The 13,753-nt window shown below is 38.5% G+C and overlaps 1 protein-coding gene across 1 annotated transcript; it reads left to right on the plus strand.

Moving 5' to 3' along the window:
• Window positions 1-936: 936 nt before the first annotated feature.
• Window positions 937-13,477, plus strand: LOC576823 (tubulointerstitial nephritis antigen-like). The gene is made up of 9 exons (XM_030983229.1): window positions 937-1,285; window positions 2,050-2,116; window positions 3,218-3,325; window positions 4,410-4,642; window positions 9,676-9,826; window positions 10,271-10,433; window positions 11,043-11,088; window positions 11,741-11,913; window positions 12,740-13,477. The coding sequence occupies exons 1-9, from the start codon at window positions 1,009-1,011 to the stop codon at window positions 12,869-12,871; spliced, it is 1,350 nt and encodes a 449-aa protein (XP_030839089.1). The 5' UTR covers window positions 937-1,008; the 3' UTR covers window positions 12,872-13,477.
• Window positions 13,478-13,753: the final 276 nt, after the last annotated feature.

Raw genomic sequence — 13,753 nt, forward strand, 5'->3', positions numbered from 1 at the left:
TATGGGTAGGGGCAGTAAGGACGCACTGTTCTTCTGGTAACCGTACTGTAAGTAAACTCGAAAGTTTTTCTATAATATTTTCGACGGAAATAGTTTACGAAATGATACGCATACAGAAGGGCTGACCACGTACTTGCCTAATCGACATTTTATTGGCATTATTTTCTTCAAGATATAGGGTTAGGGTTACGATTGGGTCTTGGGTTAGGTTTAGGGTTAGGGTGAGGATCAGGTATATTGTTTTGAGTCCAGAGTTGACGTTGGGAATTCGATTATTGTACGAATTGACCGCGCGGAGCCATTTTCGTCGGAGCATTTTTAAGCGACAAACAGGCGTATCATGTATGACCTGTGTGACTATACCATTCTAAACTCAATGTCCTAGTCACATATAGGCCTACATACATTGTTCTAATGAGCTTCGCCCTCATATATTCATCATCATCATCGTCGTCGTTGCGTCATCATCGTCCTTTACTAAATCGTCATCGTTACCCTCATCGATATTTAAATCGTCTCATCATTCCTGTTCTAAATGTTTTAATATTCGTCAACACCGTCGTCATCGTTATCGTCACTCATTGACATGCTCGTCAATTAGTGACGCTATTTTTTATTGAGAGCGTGTGCGAATTTGTCATGGCGGTAATATAGGCTAATATAAAAATTATTTCGTCAGCTCTCTGCAAGGATGATATTAAGGCCGTGTAATGTCGATAGCAGTAAAGGATTTCCTGAGAAAGGCCGATAATGTTATGTTTATGATATGAATATGTCTTAATGGTTCCATTTGAAATCTTGTTTTACCATTGAAAAAGTATGAGCGATTGAAATAACGTAAACAATTTCTTCCAAAGGGTCCTGTGTTCCAACGCTAAAGGAAATGGGTATTTTGGGTGTAATGAATTTTTTTCTGGTGTGATTTAATACAGATAAGAATCGGACATCATAAGTTCACATCTGTCCCAATTCTTCGACTACACCGAGATCATCTCAAGCCCAATCAAGATGCTAAATTCAGAGCTGCGTCGTCTCGTTCCACTGGGCGCTACATTGGTCCTCCTAGCAGTCGTGCTGCTTCCGAGCCCCACCCAGGCCCAGTACTGCACATCACGGGGATGTTGCCCGGGAAGAGATGACGAGTGCACCACCCGATATTTCGACACGCTTTGCTACTGCGACATCTTCTGCAACACGACAGCCATGGACTGCTGTCCCGATTTTTGGTACTACTGCATGGGGGCGCCTCGCCGGACGCGTCCGCTCATAGAAAAACCTTTAATTGGTAAGTCTCTTTTCGACCCCCCCCCCTCCCCCTCTTACTGAGGACGGATTGGGAGTAAAATTCCGTTGAAGGGAACTAGCCCATATTTCCTACATAAAACAATTCAACCGACACTTAGACCACGATTCGAACGGCCCTTAAGCCAAAAAATTGAGCGGCCCCTTGGGACACCCCTATAAAAAAGATGACCATCCCCTTATCTGTTGATGCTACACATGTACATGTTGTCACTTTGCCCCGCTGAAATGTTGGAGCACTGGTATCATGGGAGCGGTTTTCGGGTGCACGTGTGGGGAGGGCTGGTAAATAACAATTTCATTACCCCGAATATCCGAAAGAGTCTACCGGTTTGGAATCGGTTTGGTGTCGGTTGGGCAGTGTGACTGAGGTATTACACTTATTTCCCTTCCCCTTTCACCATTTGCCCATCCCATTCTCTCTCTCTCTCTCTCTCTCTCTATCTCTCTCTCTTTCTTTCTCTCTCTCTCTCTCTCTCTTTCTCTCTCTTTCTCTCTCTCTCTCTCTTTCTCTCTCTCTCTCTCTCTTTCTCTGTCTATCTTTCTCTTTTTCTCATCGTCCCCCTTCTGTCTCTTTCTCTCTCTTTTTTATGATATCTTCCCCTATCTCTCTCTCTTTCTCTCTCCCTCTATCTCCCTCTCTCACTCTCTCTCACTCTCTCCCCCTCTTTCTCTATCACACACACACACACACACTCTCTCTCTCTCTCTCTCTCTCTCTCTTTCTCTCTCTTTCTCTCTTTATAGATTACTGTATTTCCAGTGGGGTCGTCTACTATCCTGGAAGTTCTATCAAACGCAATTGCAATACATGGTAAGTACGAACTTTCATAGTAATAATAATTACAATACTAATAATAATAACAATAATAATAATGACAATAATAATAAAAAAATAACGATAATAATAATCATCATCATTATTATGATAATTATAATTATGTTTTCCCATGTAAGCCTCATTAGCTTTATTACTTGCTTTTTCTTCGAAAATCTTCCATTGTTATTACCCCCAACTAATGCCAAGTACCCATTAACACCCGGGTGGAGAGCGACAAATGTGGATTAATGTCTTCCCAAAGAACGTTAGTGCTGGGCTGGGATTCGAACCCTCAGCCCTCAGATTGAAAGTCAAGTGAATGAAATACTGTTCTATACCTCGCCACCTCCTGATAATAAGAAATTATTCGAAAGATATATAAGATATAACTGTACCACGATACCTCCCGATTGTACGAAAACATTTAAAAAGAATATTTGAATATCTGAATATCTAAAAATATCTGATTGCCTGGTGAAATCTCTGACGAAAGAGAGTAATTTGATATTTGTATGGACCCATTCAAATTTGAAAAAGATAAAAATGAGAATCTATTCTAAACCCATGAACCCTAAAAAAAAAAAAATCCGAATTAAAAGTCAATATGAACTGCTCAGTTGAATCTGACATAACCTTCACCTGAATAGTCTCTCAAGATTATACATGCACTATTATATTTGTGATTTATGATCTATATAATCAAAATAATTCTGACAATTTTGAGGAAAAAAAGTGACAGAAAGTAAATAAATGCAATTTTGTATTGATTGGTCATAAAAAAATTGGCAAAAGTTGATGTTGCAATCGATGTGATCTTGAATATTGTATTTAGTATATAGTCATTAATCCTTAAAATTATGGACGAGAGTGAAGGCTTTCCAATTCTTACTTACAATTGGTGATTTGTTAATGAATATTTGATTGACTATACAATGCTTCGTTATTCAGTTTAGTTACTTATCAATAAAATTGTGGAAATTTGCTTTATATTCCCCTTACTTCAGTTGGCAAGGCGGTTTCAAAAGTAATACTTATAATATTATTTTTTGGTTGAATATTGTTATATACTATTTTCCATTTTATACTTCATTTTAGTGTATGCACACTTGCACCTGATGGCAATGCCGACTTCGTGTGCGATGACATTCCTTGTCTCGTTGATTCCATAACAATCAGTGATGTCAATGAAGATTATTACCTTGGGTAGGTTATATCCTTCTTCCTTTTGAGTACAGACCTCTTTACAGAGTATTATCGTACTATACTGGGGGTGTGTGCAGGTAGACCACTACACCGGGGTTCCCCTACTCTTATACGAATAGTGCAGTGGGTTCTTAAGGTGCAAAGGTAGTGACTCTTCTCTACACGGGGCCTCCATTTAACGTCCTATCCGAGGGACGGAGTGTTTTCCACTTGACACAACCTGCGTCTATGAAATTCGGGAAGGGGCTCGTTAACACTCAACGCAGGCTTCAGTCATCCGCCTGGGTGGTTTGATACATGTAATATTAAAAATGTCCGATGGTTAATATGTTCATGCACTTTCTAATACTCCCGGGTCGAGTAATACTTTATTTTTGAATGTTTCTTGAACTTCGTCTTTTTCTACATGCTAGTATGTCGCAAATAGTCATCTCTATATCATTTGGCAAAATTGTAAAGATTGTAACGTAAAGACGAAACCAGATTATGTCAGTTGCAATTCATTTAGAATGATATTGACCTAATTTCTAGAATATCCTGCCTTGAAAATTCGTATAATGGTGCAATTCCATTCCTGTCAGATCCTTCAAAATTCAGCCATTTTTCTTTCGTGTTCATGTCAAATGATACCGTTGTATTTGTTTCTCTAACTATGCAACATATCTTCGTGAAACATAATCAAACAGAGTGTCCCTTATAACACAAATATATATATATAAATAAATATATACACTGTATATGTATGCGAAACAGAAGTCTTTACGTGCATTATATTGCGAATGTCATCGACCGTCTTCCACCAATGTTTGTATCGAAATACAGCCTAAACTTGGTATTGTTCCTTATCTACTATTCTTTATTGATTTATTCATTCATTTGTTTATGTATCTATAAATTTATTTATCTTTTAATATGTTTTTTTCTTTACCTATTTATTCATTTATTCATATGTTTATTGATTTGTTATATATATATATTATTTCATTTGTTCATTTATTTATATGATTTATATCTTGTTTATTTAGTTCTATCAGGATCTTTAGGATTTATTCATTTATTTATTTCATTTATTTTATTTTTGTAGATGGAGAGCTAGCAACTATTCCTTTCTTTGGGGCCTGACCCAAGCGGAAGGAGTCCTTTATCGCCTCGGAACATTCCCACCGGGCCGAGCGTTGTCGGAAATGGCCGAAGTCAACATCGACACAGAAGGAGCGCTCCCGGAAACATTTGACGCCCGAGAGAATTGGCCGGGGCTCATAGACGAGGTCATTGACCAGGGAAAATGTGGAAGCTCGTGGGCGATATCGACTGCCAGTAAGTCATTAAAGGTCCTGTTTTGAAAAAGCGCTCATCTTCTCCGCGGTTTCACCTATATGCACCTGGGTCGAGAGTGACAAATGTACATTAATACCGACGACTTCACCTTCCCAAAGTATATCCAAGCGTTCAAATCACCCGAGTACGACACCCCTATTGTAGTATGACACCACTCATATTGATATGAAAAGTGGTATTGCACCTCATTGTTACCCTGCATTAACATTCCGTATTATTATGTGTTAACAATACAAGTTAAGCCTCACAAATGACAAACCAAGGAGGCATGTAAGCAACTCTTTGTCATGTTTCGCGAACTCCCTCCCTCCGACAGCGCTGTATATATTTATAGTTGTCTGTAGTCTCTTTAACGCTCTCTCTCTCTCTCTCTCTCTCTTTCCTTTTCTCTTTCTCTTCCTATCTCTCTCTCTCTCTCTGTATATATCATATCTCTATCTTTCTATCCCTCTCTATTCCTTCCCGCTCTCTCCCTCTTTCCCTCTCTCTCTCTTTCCCTCTCTCTCTTTCTATCTCCTTCTCCCAGTCTCTCCCTATATCTTTCACCCTCTCTCTCTCTTCATCTCTCTTTCTTTATCTTTCTCGCTGTGTGTCGTTATCATTCTCTCTCTCTCTCTGCTCATAACCCCTCCATCTCTTCTCACCATCCGAATGTATAATGAAGGATGATGTTTCTGCCACTTGTAAACTTTGATCGAAGAACGCATTAAGGTGTGGTAGAACCTTTCGATTACAGAAACATAGTGGCACACTATTTTTGAAAGACCGAACTGTAAATCAAATCATCGTTTAGCTTACAGTGGTACCGGTTGTAGAACTTTGGCAAAAAAGGAAATAAAATGTTTTTCTTGCATTCCAACCCGTATTGAAAGTTCAACTAGTTTAGATACTTTGAATTTTGTTTTCGTCCTCAGAAGCAACGAGATGAAAGAAGAGTAGAAAATAAACTTAAAAGTTAAGTAGGAGATAGGAACTTTCTCACATTCTGTAATCATGATAAATGGTGGCCTTCTTAATTCACATTTCATCTAACTCGTAAGAATGTTACCCCCCCCCCCCCCGTGAATCCAGTGCCCCTCGATGGCGAGGCCCAGGCTATCCAACTACATCCAACACAGGCTCACACTTTTCTCCATTTTCGCAATATATGGACAAAAACTGCTATTCACCCCAAGTTCGTACTGCCGAAAAATTATCATGAGTAGTAAAGGGCATTATCCACATGTGAGGTGCAGCATTGTGAAAGCTGCCATTTTTATTTGAAGAAAAAGAAATCTATCACAAAAGCCTATCCCTGATCTCTGCCTTTTCACATTTACCAGCTCCTGTTTATTTAATTGTCCGTTCGTTTCAAATCAATGCCACTGTACTTTAAAGAAGATGGGTTAGCCATCGAGAAGAATAGCGCAAAAATAACAGAAATGATTGAAAAACCGGCTGCACCTTTTTCATTTGAACTTCTTTCTAATCGGATTTGTCACATAACACTAATCCATTCATAAGCCAAACATAATCCACAAACCGCTACGCAAATAAGATTGATTGTCCAGTTTAATGTATGAATTTTTTTTCCTACTCCAATCTATTCATTTATCTTTATCTGGCATGTCCAAATGAGAATTGCAAACGATCCAAATGTATCCAGTTCAAGGGATTCGGAAACTATAAGGACAGAGTTACCCGAGAAGAAAAAAAGAAGAAGGAGAAGAAGAAAAAAGAGACGAAGAAGAAGAAGAAGAAAAAAAGAAGAAGAAGAACAAAAAAAAGAAGAAGAAGAAGAAGAAGAAGAAGAAGAAAAAGAAGAAAAAAAGAAAAAAAAAACGAAGAGGAAGGAGAAGAAGAAGAAGAAGAAGAAGAAGGAGAAGAAGAAGAAGAAGAAGAAGAAGAAGAAGAAGAAGAAGAAGAGAAAAGGAAGGAGGAGAAGAAGACGAGGAAAAGGAACAAAACAACAAAATCAACATCAACAGGAGGAAGAAGAAGAAGGATGAGAAGAAGAAGAAGTAGTAAAAGAAGAAGAAGATGAAGAAGAAGAAGAGGAGGAGGAGGATAAAAACAATGAAGAAAAGGAGATTTAGATAAAAAAAAAAGAGAACTGCTTACAACATGGGCAGAATGCACCTATGTATACATGTACACAGATAAGATTATCAAATTACACGAGGCACGTGTAGTATTATAGACACACCTGTAGTTTAGAATCAAGGTGTAACGTAACTCTGAAAGTTCATTAGGCTGTTATCATAACTTGGTGTGCAATATCCATTGTCTAGGTCCTTTTTCCAGTCTACATGTACAAGGTCAATACCGTTTTCTACAATATTTAGGTTAGGCTCCTATCAGAGACAAACACGGCACCTTACTTCCTTCCATCTCCTATTTCTTTATTTTTGTTTAAATCCTGTAATAGTCTCTAATACCCCCTCTCTCTCTCTGTTTATTACTCTATCTTCTTATTTTGAATCTCTTCCTCCTACCCCGGCCCTCCTACCCCGCCCCCCTCTCTCTCTCCCTCTCTCTCTCCCTCTATATCTCTCTCTCTCTCTCTCTCTCTCTCTTTCTCTCTCTCTCTTTCTCTCTTCATCTCCGTCTTTACCACTCTACTTTTCATGTTTCTTCGTTCCTCATGTATTTATACCATTTTCAATGGGTGTTCTATTTCTACTCCAAAATATTTACGCGTATTTAAAAAAAAGTAATGTTAATGAATAAAATCTGATATGTGAGCACCAGTGGGCTGTCGTTTCCCTATATTGTCAATGAAACCAGGAAAATACGTTTTCGATTGGCAGGTCGTGAAATATTTGGGTCATATTTTGAATTTCTTATCTCGATTCTGAGTGAAACGTAAGGGGTATGTTTCCATTCGGCAGGTCATGAAATGTGTGGCTTATGCTTTGAAAGTCTTGAGCTTCAGGATTCATCATAATAGAAATGAAGTTTTTGCAAGCTGTCTCCTCTGGCTCGAAGTCTCATGTTATTTAGATTTGAATCTTATACTCTGCTTTCATCCTGTTATCAGAAGCAGAGGTTTAGAGGTGTCGTGTTCTAGTGGATATGTCGCCGGACTGTGGATCACATGGTTCGCGGTTCGAGTCCGGTCGCGGCACTAATGTCCTTTGACATGCATCAATCTACATTTGCCACCCTCCACCCAGGTGTTAAATGTTTACCCGGTAGAATGCCAACGTTAATGTGGCTGGATTGGCATGATATGTGCTCTTGCAAAATGGCGCCCGGTCGGAATACTCCCCAGGGAGCGGAGCATGGACACTATCATGTGCGGATTAGCAATTGAATCCAACGACCGGGGTAATAATGATTGCAATGTAAAGCGCTTAGAAATTTAGTAAATGACAATATACAAATTTGAAACTTCTGATATGGCGAGATTTTGAATCTGTTTTGAGGCCATTAGTTTGTTTCCCCCTCCTCAAACTTTTCCCCATCAATTCTATTATCTTCAGAATTTCTTTGTTGATTTTGTAGCTGTTGCCAAGAAAAATTAGGAATAATTATGATGCAAGTGATATGTGAAACTGCTGACACTGTAGGCTACGGTAATTTACGTGAAATATTTCAACTTTTTAACTTGAACATTTTGTCGCTTTGTTTCTTTGTTTTTCATCTGTGTTTGATTTGATTTGCTTGTCGCTTCCTTTGTTCCTATATGTATATATTCATATATTGGTTTTCCTTGGGGGGGGGGGGGGCATTTCAGCCCCCGTCTTCTTAAGAATGGCGATTGACAAGGATCAGATGAGAGGCTTCCTGTCGATCGCAAAGTACAATTACCCATCTAGTCTTAACAAAAACATGATTAATGGCTATTCGTATTGTTATTTTTGCCGTCAAATTCGACATCAATCACGACTCTTTAGATGATGAGTTTCACGGTACATTTGGGATATATATTACTTGTTTAATGTTTGTTGTCGCGATGTTGGGATACACACAATTTTGTGTCAATAGTTCAATTACAAGTCATTGTCATCAACAGAAGCCCACCCAATGAGATAATTACATTTAAAAGCTTTCATGCACACTCGATCGTCATGACAAAAGTACGAATGCCTTTTCAAATAAGATTATACTCAATTTAGATCTCCATACACGGTTACGAGTGATAAAACTCCTTGTAATTTTCTTAGGTTGTTAAATTGTGCTCGCTCGGGTATTTCCGATTTTTGTTGATGTTTATTGTTTATTATAGCTTATCCCTGTTCGAGGCCAATACACCCAAAGCCAATATTTTATATCGGACGTATGTCACCTTAGAATCTGATACTTGTATATTGTATCTTGATTGATTTGTTGAAAGTATAAATATATTGACAAAAAAAGAGTTAAAATATTTTCCCACAACTATAATAAAAGCTTGTCTTTTTTGAAGGTCATATTCAAGAACAAATTTTACCTGATTATGTCGGATCGTCCAATTTTCGTCCTTTTTTACCATTAAGTCTGTTTCATTAAACATCACGTTTTATCCTTTGTTATAATTCTGTATTATATACCACTTCATTCCTAATTTTTTCGTTTTTCCGTTTCTTGTTCTCCATTTTCCTTCATGTCTTATCTCTTCTTTCCGTCTCTTTCGCTCTCTATCTCTATCTTCTCTCCCCACCCCACCTTCGCATCTCTCTCTCTCCTTACTCTCTCCATCTCTGTCTGTCTGTCTCCCTTTGCCCCTCCTCCCACCCCTCTCCATCTCTCTCTCTCTCTCTCTCTCTCCCACTACCCACCTCTCTCCCTATTTAATTACCTCCATTCTCTAACCTCTCTGTCCTCTCACCCCTTCCCTCTTTTATCCTTCCCTCCTTTACCACTCTGTCCCTCCCTCTCCGCCACTTCCCTTTCTCCTCACTCTCCTCCATCCCTCCTCTCCCGTCCCATTCCTTCCAAAATCCTCCCCCTCACCTCCCCCTCTCTCTCCCTCTCTCTCTCTCTCTCTCTCTCTCTCTCTCACACTCTTTCTTTGTCTCTCTCTCTCTATCCCATCATTCATTCACCAGGCGTTGCATCTGATCGTCTTGCCATCCAGTCTATGGGTGAGGTCAACCCTCGCCTTTCGGAGCAGCATCTCCTGTCTTGCAACATCCGAGGCCAGAGGGGATGCAGCGGTGGTTATCTTGACAGGGCCTGGTACCATTTGCGCAGGGCGGGGTAAGAATGGCATTTACCATATGTTATGAATAAGCAAATATTTAAATATATTCATGTTTTGCTGTTGACATTGTAAATGGCGAGATTAGTCCTACAAATTCAACGTAATCGTTCACCTGTTTTTGTCCCAAGTTTTTTTTAAATGTCTCATGATTTATGTTTTATTTATTTATTTATGATTTATGATATATATTTTAAAAGGGGAAAATGGCATAATATTAATCCCATTATTACCCCTAACCTAAGAATGTCACCAGCTAAACATGAATATTCAAATTAGGTATGTGAATATACAATACAATTAATATTAAAATCTATGTTCAAATACTTTGAGAGTAATAGTTAATACCGAATATATACAAATGACTTATACTCATGAATTTTAATAGCTAAACCTTTGTGAAACTTAAATTGGCAATTTATTGATTTATCATTCGATAACAGAGCGGTTTCCCGTGCATGCTACCCGTACCACAGCGGATTGGATGAAGACACTATCATGCAAAAGCTCCGGTGTCGAGTCCCCTATGGGTCTTCTCAATGCCCTGAGCGGGGCGTGACGTCAGACCTGTACCTCAGCACACCGCCGTACCGTATTGCTGCGAGGGTTGGTATTCTTTCAATACAATACGAGGCGTCATTTCGATTGCGTCATTACTTGCGCTAATAGGGCCTAGCAGGAAATGTAATGCCTGCGTCAGTAATTCATCACAGTGTTGCTCCATTGCTTTTTGCATTCACACTCAGAACTATATCACTCTTACAATACGTTGTTAAAAGATGCGCCAGCTGCTGACGTAGTACTCCGTCAGAGAAATGACGCCTCGGATGCAACTATGGAAACCCAGCTTTTGTAACAACGTGCATTGTGTAAAAACAAAAAACAAAATCACTGAAATGCATTGAATGTGAAAACATGATAAAAACGAAATATATTCGCAATTTTGATAAATTATGATGATTTGAAAGCTGTGATCCATAAAAGCTGGAAATGGCTTAAAGATCAGTCTATCGCTGACGTAACTTGCAAATTTTTCTGTCCATTAAATTGTTGTGATGTACCCTCTCTTTCCTTATTAACTGTTCCCTTGAATATGTAAACATGATAAAAAACGAAATATATTTCGCCCTCTTTCGGTTGTGCCAAAACAATAGCGACAAACTTATAAACGTTTTAGCACCCATACTCATCGTTATCTTTTTTTTTTATAAACAGGAGGTGGATATCATGACTGAGATTTACCAGAATGGTCCAGTCCAAGGTATATGCGTATCCTTTTTCTTTCTTTGCTCAGTCTTATAAAGAGTTGCGATTGATCCTAATTAATCGCAAGTCCTCCAATCAATCGCAAGTTTGCAGTCTCCTTTCTCTTATGTACATAGTTGCGAGTAATATCAATCGCAATTTAGTTGCGATTAATGTCATAATAATAATGACACAATCCTCTGAGGGTTTCTTACATGAATCTTCATTTTTTGCAAAGAGGGGGGGGGGGGGGGGGGGGGGGGGGGGGTCGAGCATCTCTGATCATTTGTATTGTTTTGTTTTTCGATTTTTACCTGTAACATCTTTTTACATTCTCACAGTAAAGTATTATCATTAACATTTATCCCTTTAAAATGTTTACATGTTATTATGTATATAATATGTATATTTCGAACATATCGTACTGAAAAACTGATCCCTAGAATCCCTAGAAACATTTTAAAAGAATCTAAAGTCTTATATGTTCGCATATTATTTTAGCTCATTATTATGTTGAAAGTACATCTATGCATATTTGTTCTAATTTCTCTATGTTACTCATTCTTATTCTATCCCTCTGCGCCTCAGAGTAGTTTACTAGATCGATGGCGCATAACAAATACTGAATTTATTATTTATCATTATATTGTCAAACATCATTATTGCAGCTACCTTCAACGTAAAGAATGATTTCTTCGTCTACAACCGGGGCGTGTACCGTAATGTCAAGCAGGAGTTCACCGCCAGCCAGTCCGACGCCGACCAAGCAGGCTGGCACTCCGTTAAGATTGTGGGCTGGGGGATTGATCGCTCAGACTGGTACAATCCTATCAAGTATTGGGTAAGTAGGTTGGGGGGGGGGGGGGGGGTCACAAAGATCCTAAGTTGGACTTAAAAATTATGGAAAGCCGTTAGCATCTATGAAAATATTTTGTAAAAGTTATTTTGAAAAGGCATAAAATGTTGATTCAAATTATTAATATTTTTATTATCAAGGAGATTTCATGTTCTTGATGTGGAATGTATAAATTTCTAAAATATTTGAATTTTCGCTATTGAAAATATTTTATTTTAAGGCTTAATGGCTCTCCATAATATTTAAGTCGAACTTAGAGTTAAGTTCGACTTAGGATCTTTGTGAAACACACCCTTGGACAGGTTGTTAAAAAAGTGTGTGTGTGTTTAAAGTGGAGGGAGGTGGTGTGCGCGTGCGAGGTGGGTATGTGCGTGAGCGCGCGCGTGTGTGTGAGGTGAGAAATGTGAATGAAGAAAAGGTGAGATTAAGAAGATACAAGTACATCTTTAACAAACATTAACAAGAAAAACCGCGGAAGAGGAAATGTAAAGAGTAGATAATAAGGCTAAGAGAAGAATACTATAGTGACAGACAGAGGCATGACATGCATGCGTTAAACTCCCGATAAGATAAGTAAGAGTCAGACCATAAACGACTTAAATATGGGGGAGGGTCATATGTATCCTCAATGATAATGAATTGTTAACAAGAAAAGAGGGGATCAACATTGAATTTAGCGATTCAGTGTCAGAGAAGAAATGAGTGACCAAATGAGACATAGACAAGTTAGTTTACAGAAAGATATACAGGCACAATTTGCCCGTAAAAAAACTTATTAATCTTCAAATATTTAAATCGATTTATTTCAAAGCTCTGTACCAACTCGTGGGGCCGCAACTGGGGTGAACAGGGCATGTTCCGGATCGTACGAGGCGTCAACGAATGCGAGATCGAATCCTTTGTACTTGGCGTCTGGATGCAGGTCGGTAATAACCATATGTAACGATGATTAGGAAGGCGACCACGACCAGAGCTTCATGATGAGGACTACGAAATAGACTATGATATATAATGGATGCTAGCATGGATGAGATCGGGATCTTGATATTTATTATGGCTATATGTGTAAGATGGGGCGTCCTAAGTTCGCGCTCTTTTTATAAGAAAAACTATACGAAATTACGAATGTGATATGAAGAGCTCGGTTCCAAAAGTACTACATTCATTTTTATCCATTTTTTGTTGATGTTACATTAATGTACACATTTCCAGTAGCCTCATACACTGACACTTCCAAAAAGCTGAATTTCCCAAAAAAGTAAAAGAAATGGCATTTAAAATCACTTCGGCTCCAAAAGGTACAATATCCATATCATTCAAATCATGCATTGTAACTTTCATACATTATGAAAGATTTTCGGTGCCAAAAAAGTACTACATCCAATTTCGCTTCTAAAAGGTACTACATGAACAAAAATTAAAAGAACATAACTTAATGAACAATATTTGTGCAGACTTAAAGAGTGGTTCTATACTTGTATCATTTCACTGACATTACACTGTGAAAAGGTTGGGCAATATTTTCCAACACTTTGCCCAACGTTGTGCCAGAAGTCAACCCAACCATCTATTGGGCAATATTTTGCCCAGTGGTATTGGTAAACGTATTGTACGTGCATAATTGTTTCGTATTTTGCCCAACAGCTGGTAGAGATTTTCCCAACAAGTGGGCTACCGTAGTCGGGCAGTTGAAAGGTCATATTTTTGCCCACATTTTGGAGTAAATACGTAACTATGCACGTGTGAAATAGGGTACTTACGTTTACCAATACCACTGGGTTAAATATTGCCCAATAGATGGTTGGGCTGACTATTGGCACAACGT

This window comes from Strongylocentrotus purpuratus, unplaced genomic scaffold (assembly GCF_000002235.5).
Source record: "Strongylocentrotus purpuratus isolate Spur 01 unplaced genomic scaffold, Spur_5.0 spur5_scaffold_13, whole genome shotgun sequence".
NCBI lineage: Eukaryota > Metazoa > Echinodermata > Echinoidea > Camarodonta > Strongylocentrotidae > Strongylocentrotus > Strongylocentrotus purpuratus.

Excerpts from the sequence above, each read along its gene's own strand:
- LOC576823 (XM_030983229.1), top strand. The coding sequence starts at position 1,009 with ATGCTAAATTCAGAGCTGCGTCGTCTCGTTCCACTGGGCGCTACATTG. Across the intron at positions 1,286-2,049 it reads CATAGAAAAACCTTTAATTG|ATTACTGTATTTCCAGTGGG; the intron begins GTAAGTCTCTTT and ends CTCTCTTTATAG. Across the intron at positions 10,434-11,042 it reads CGTACCGTATTGCTGCGAGG|GAGGTGGATATCATGACTGA; the intron begins GTTGGTATTCTT and ends TTTTATAAACAG.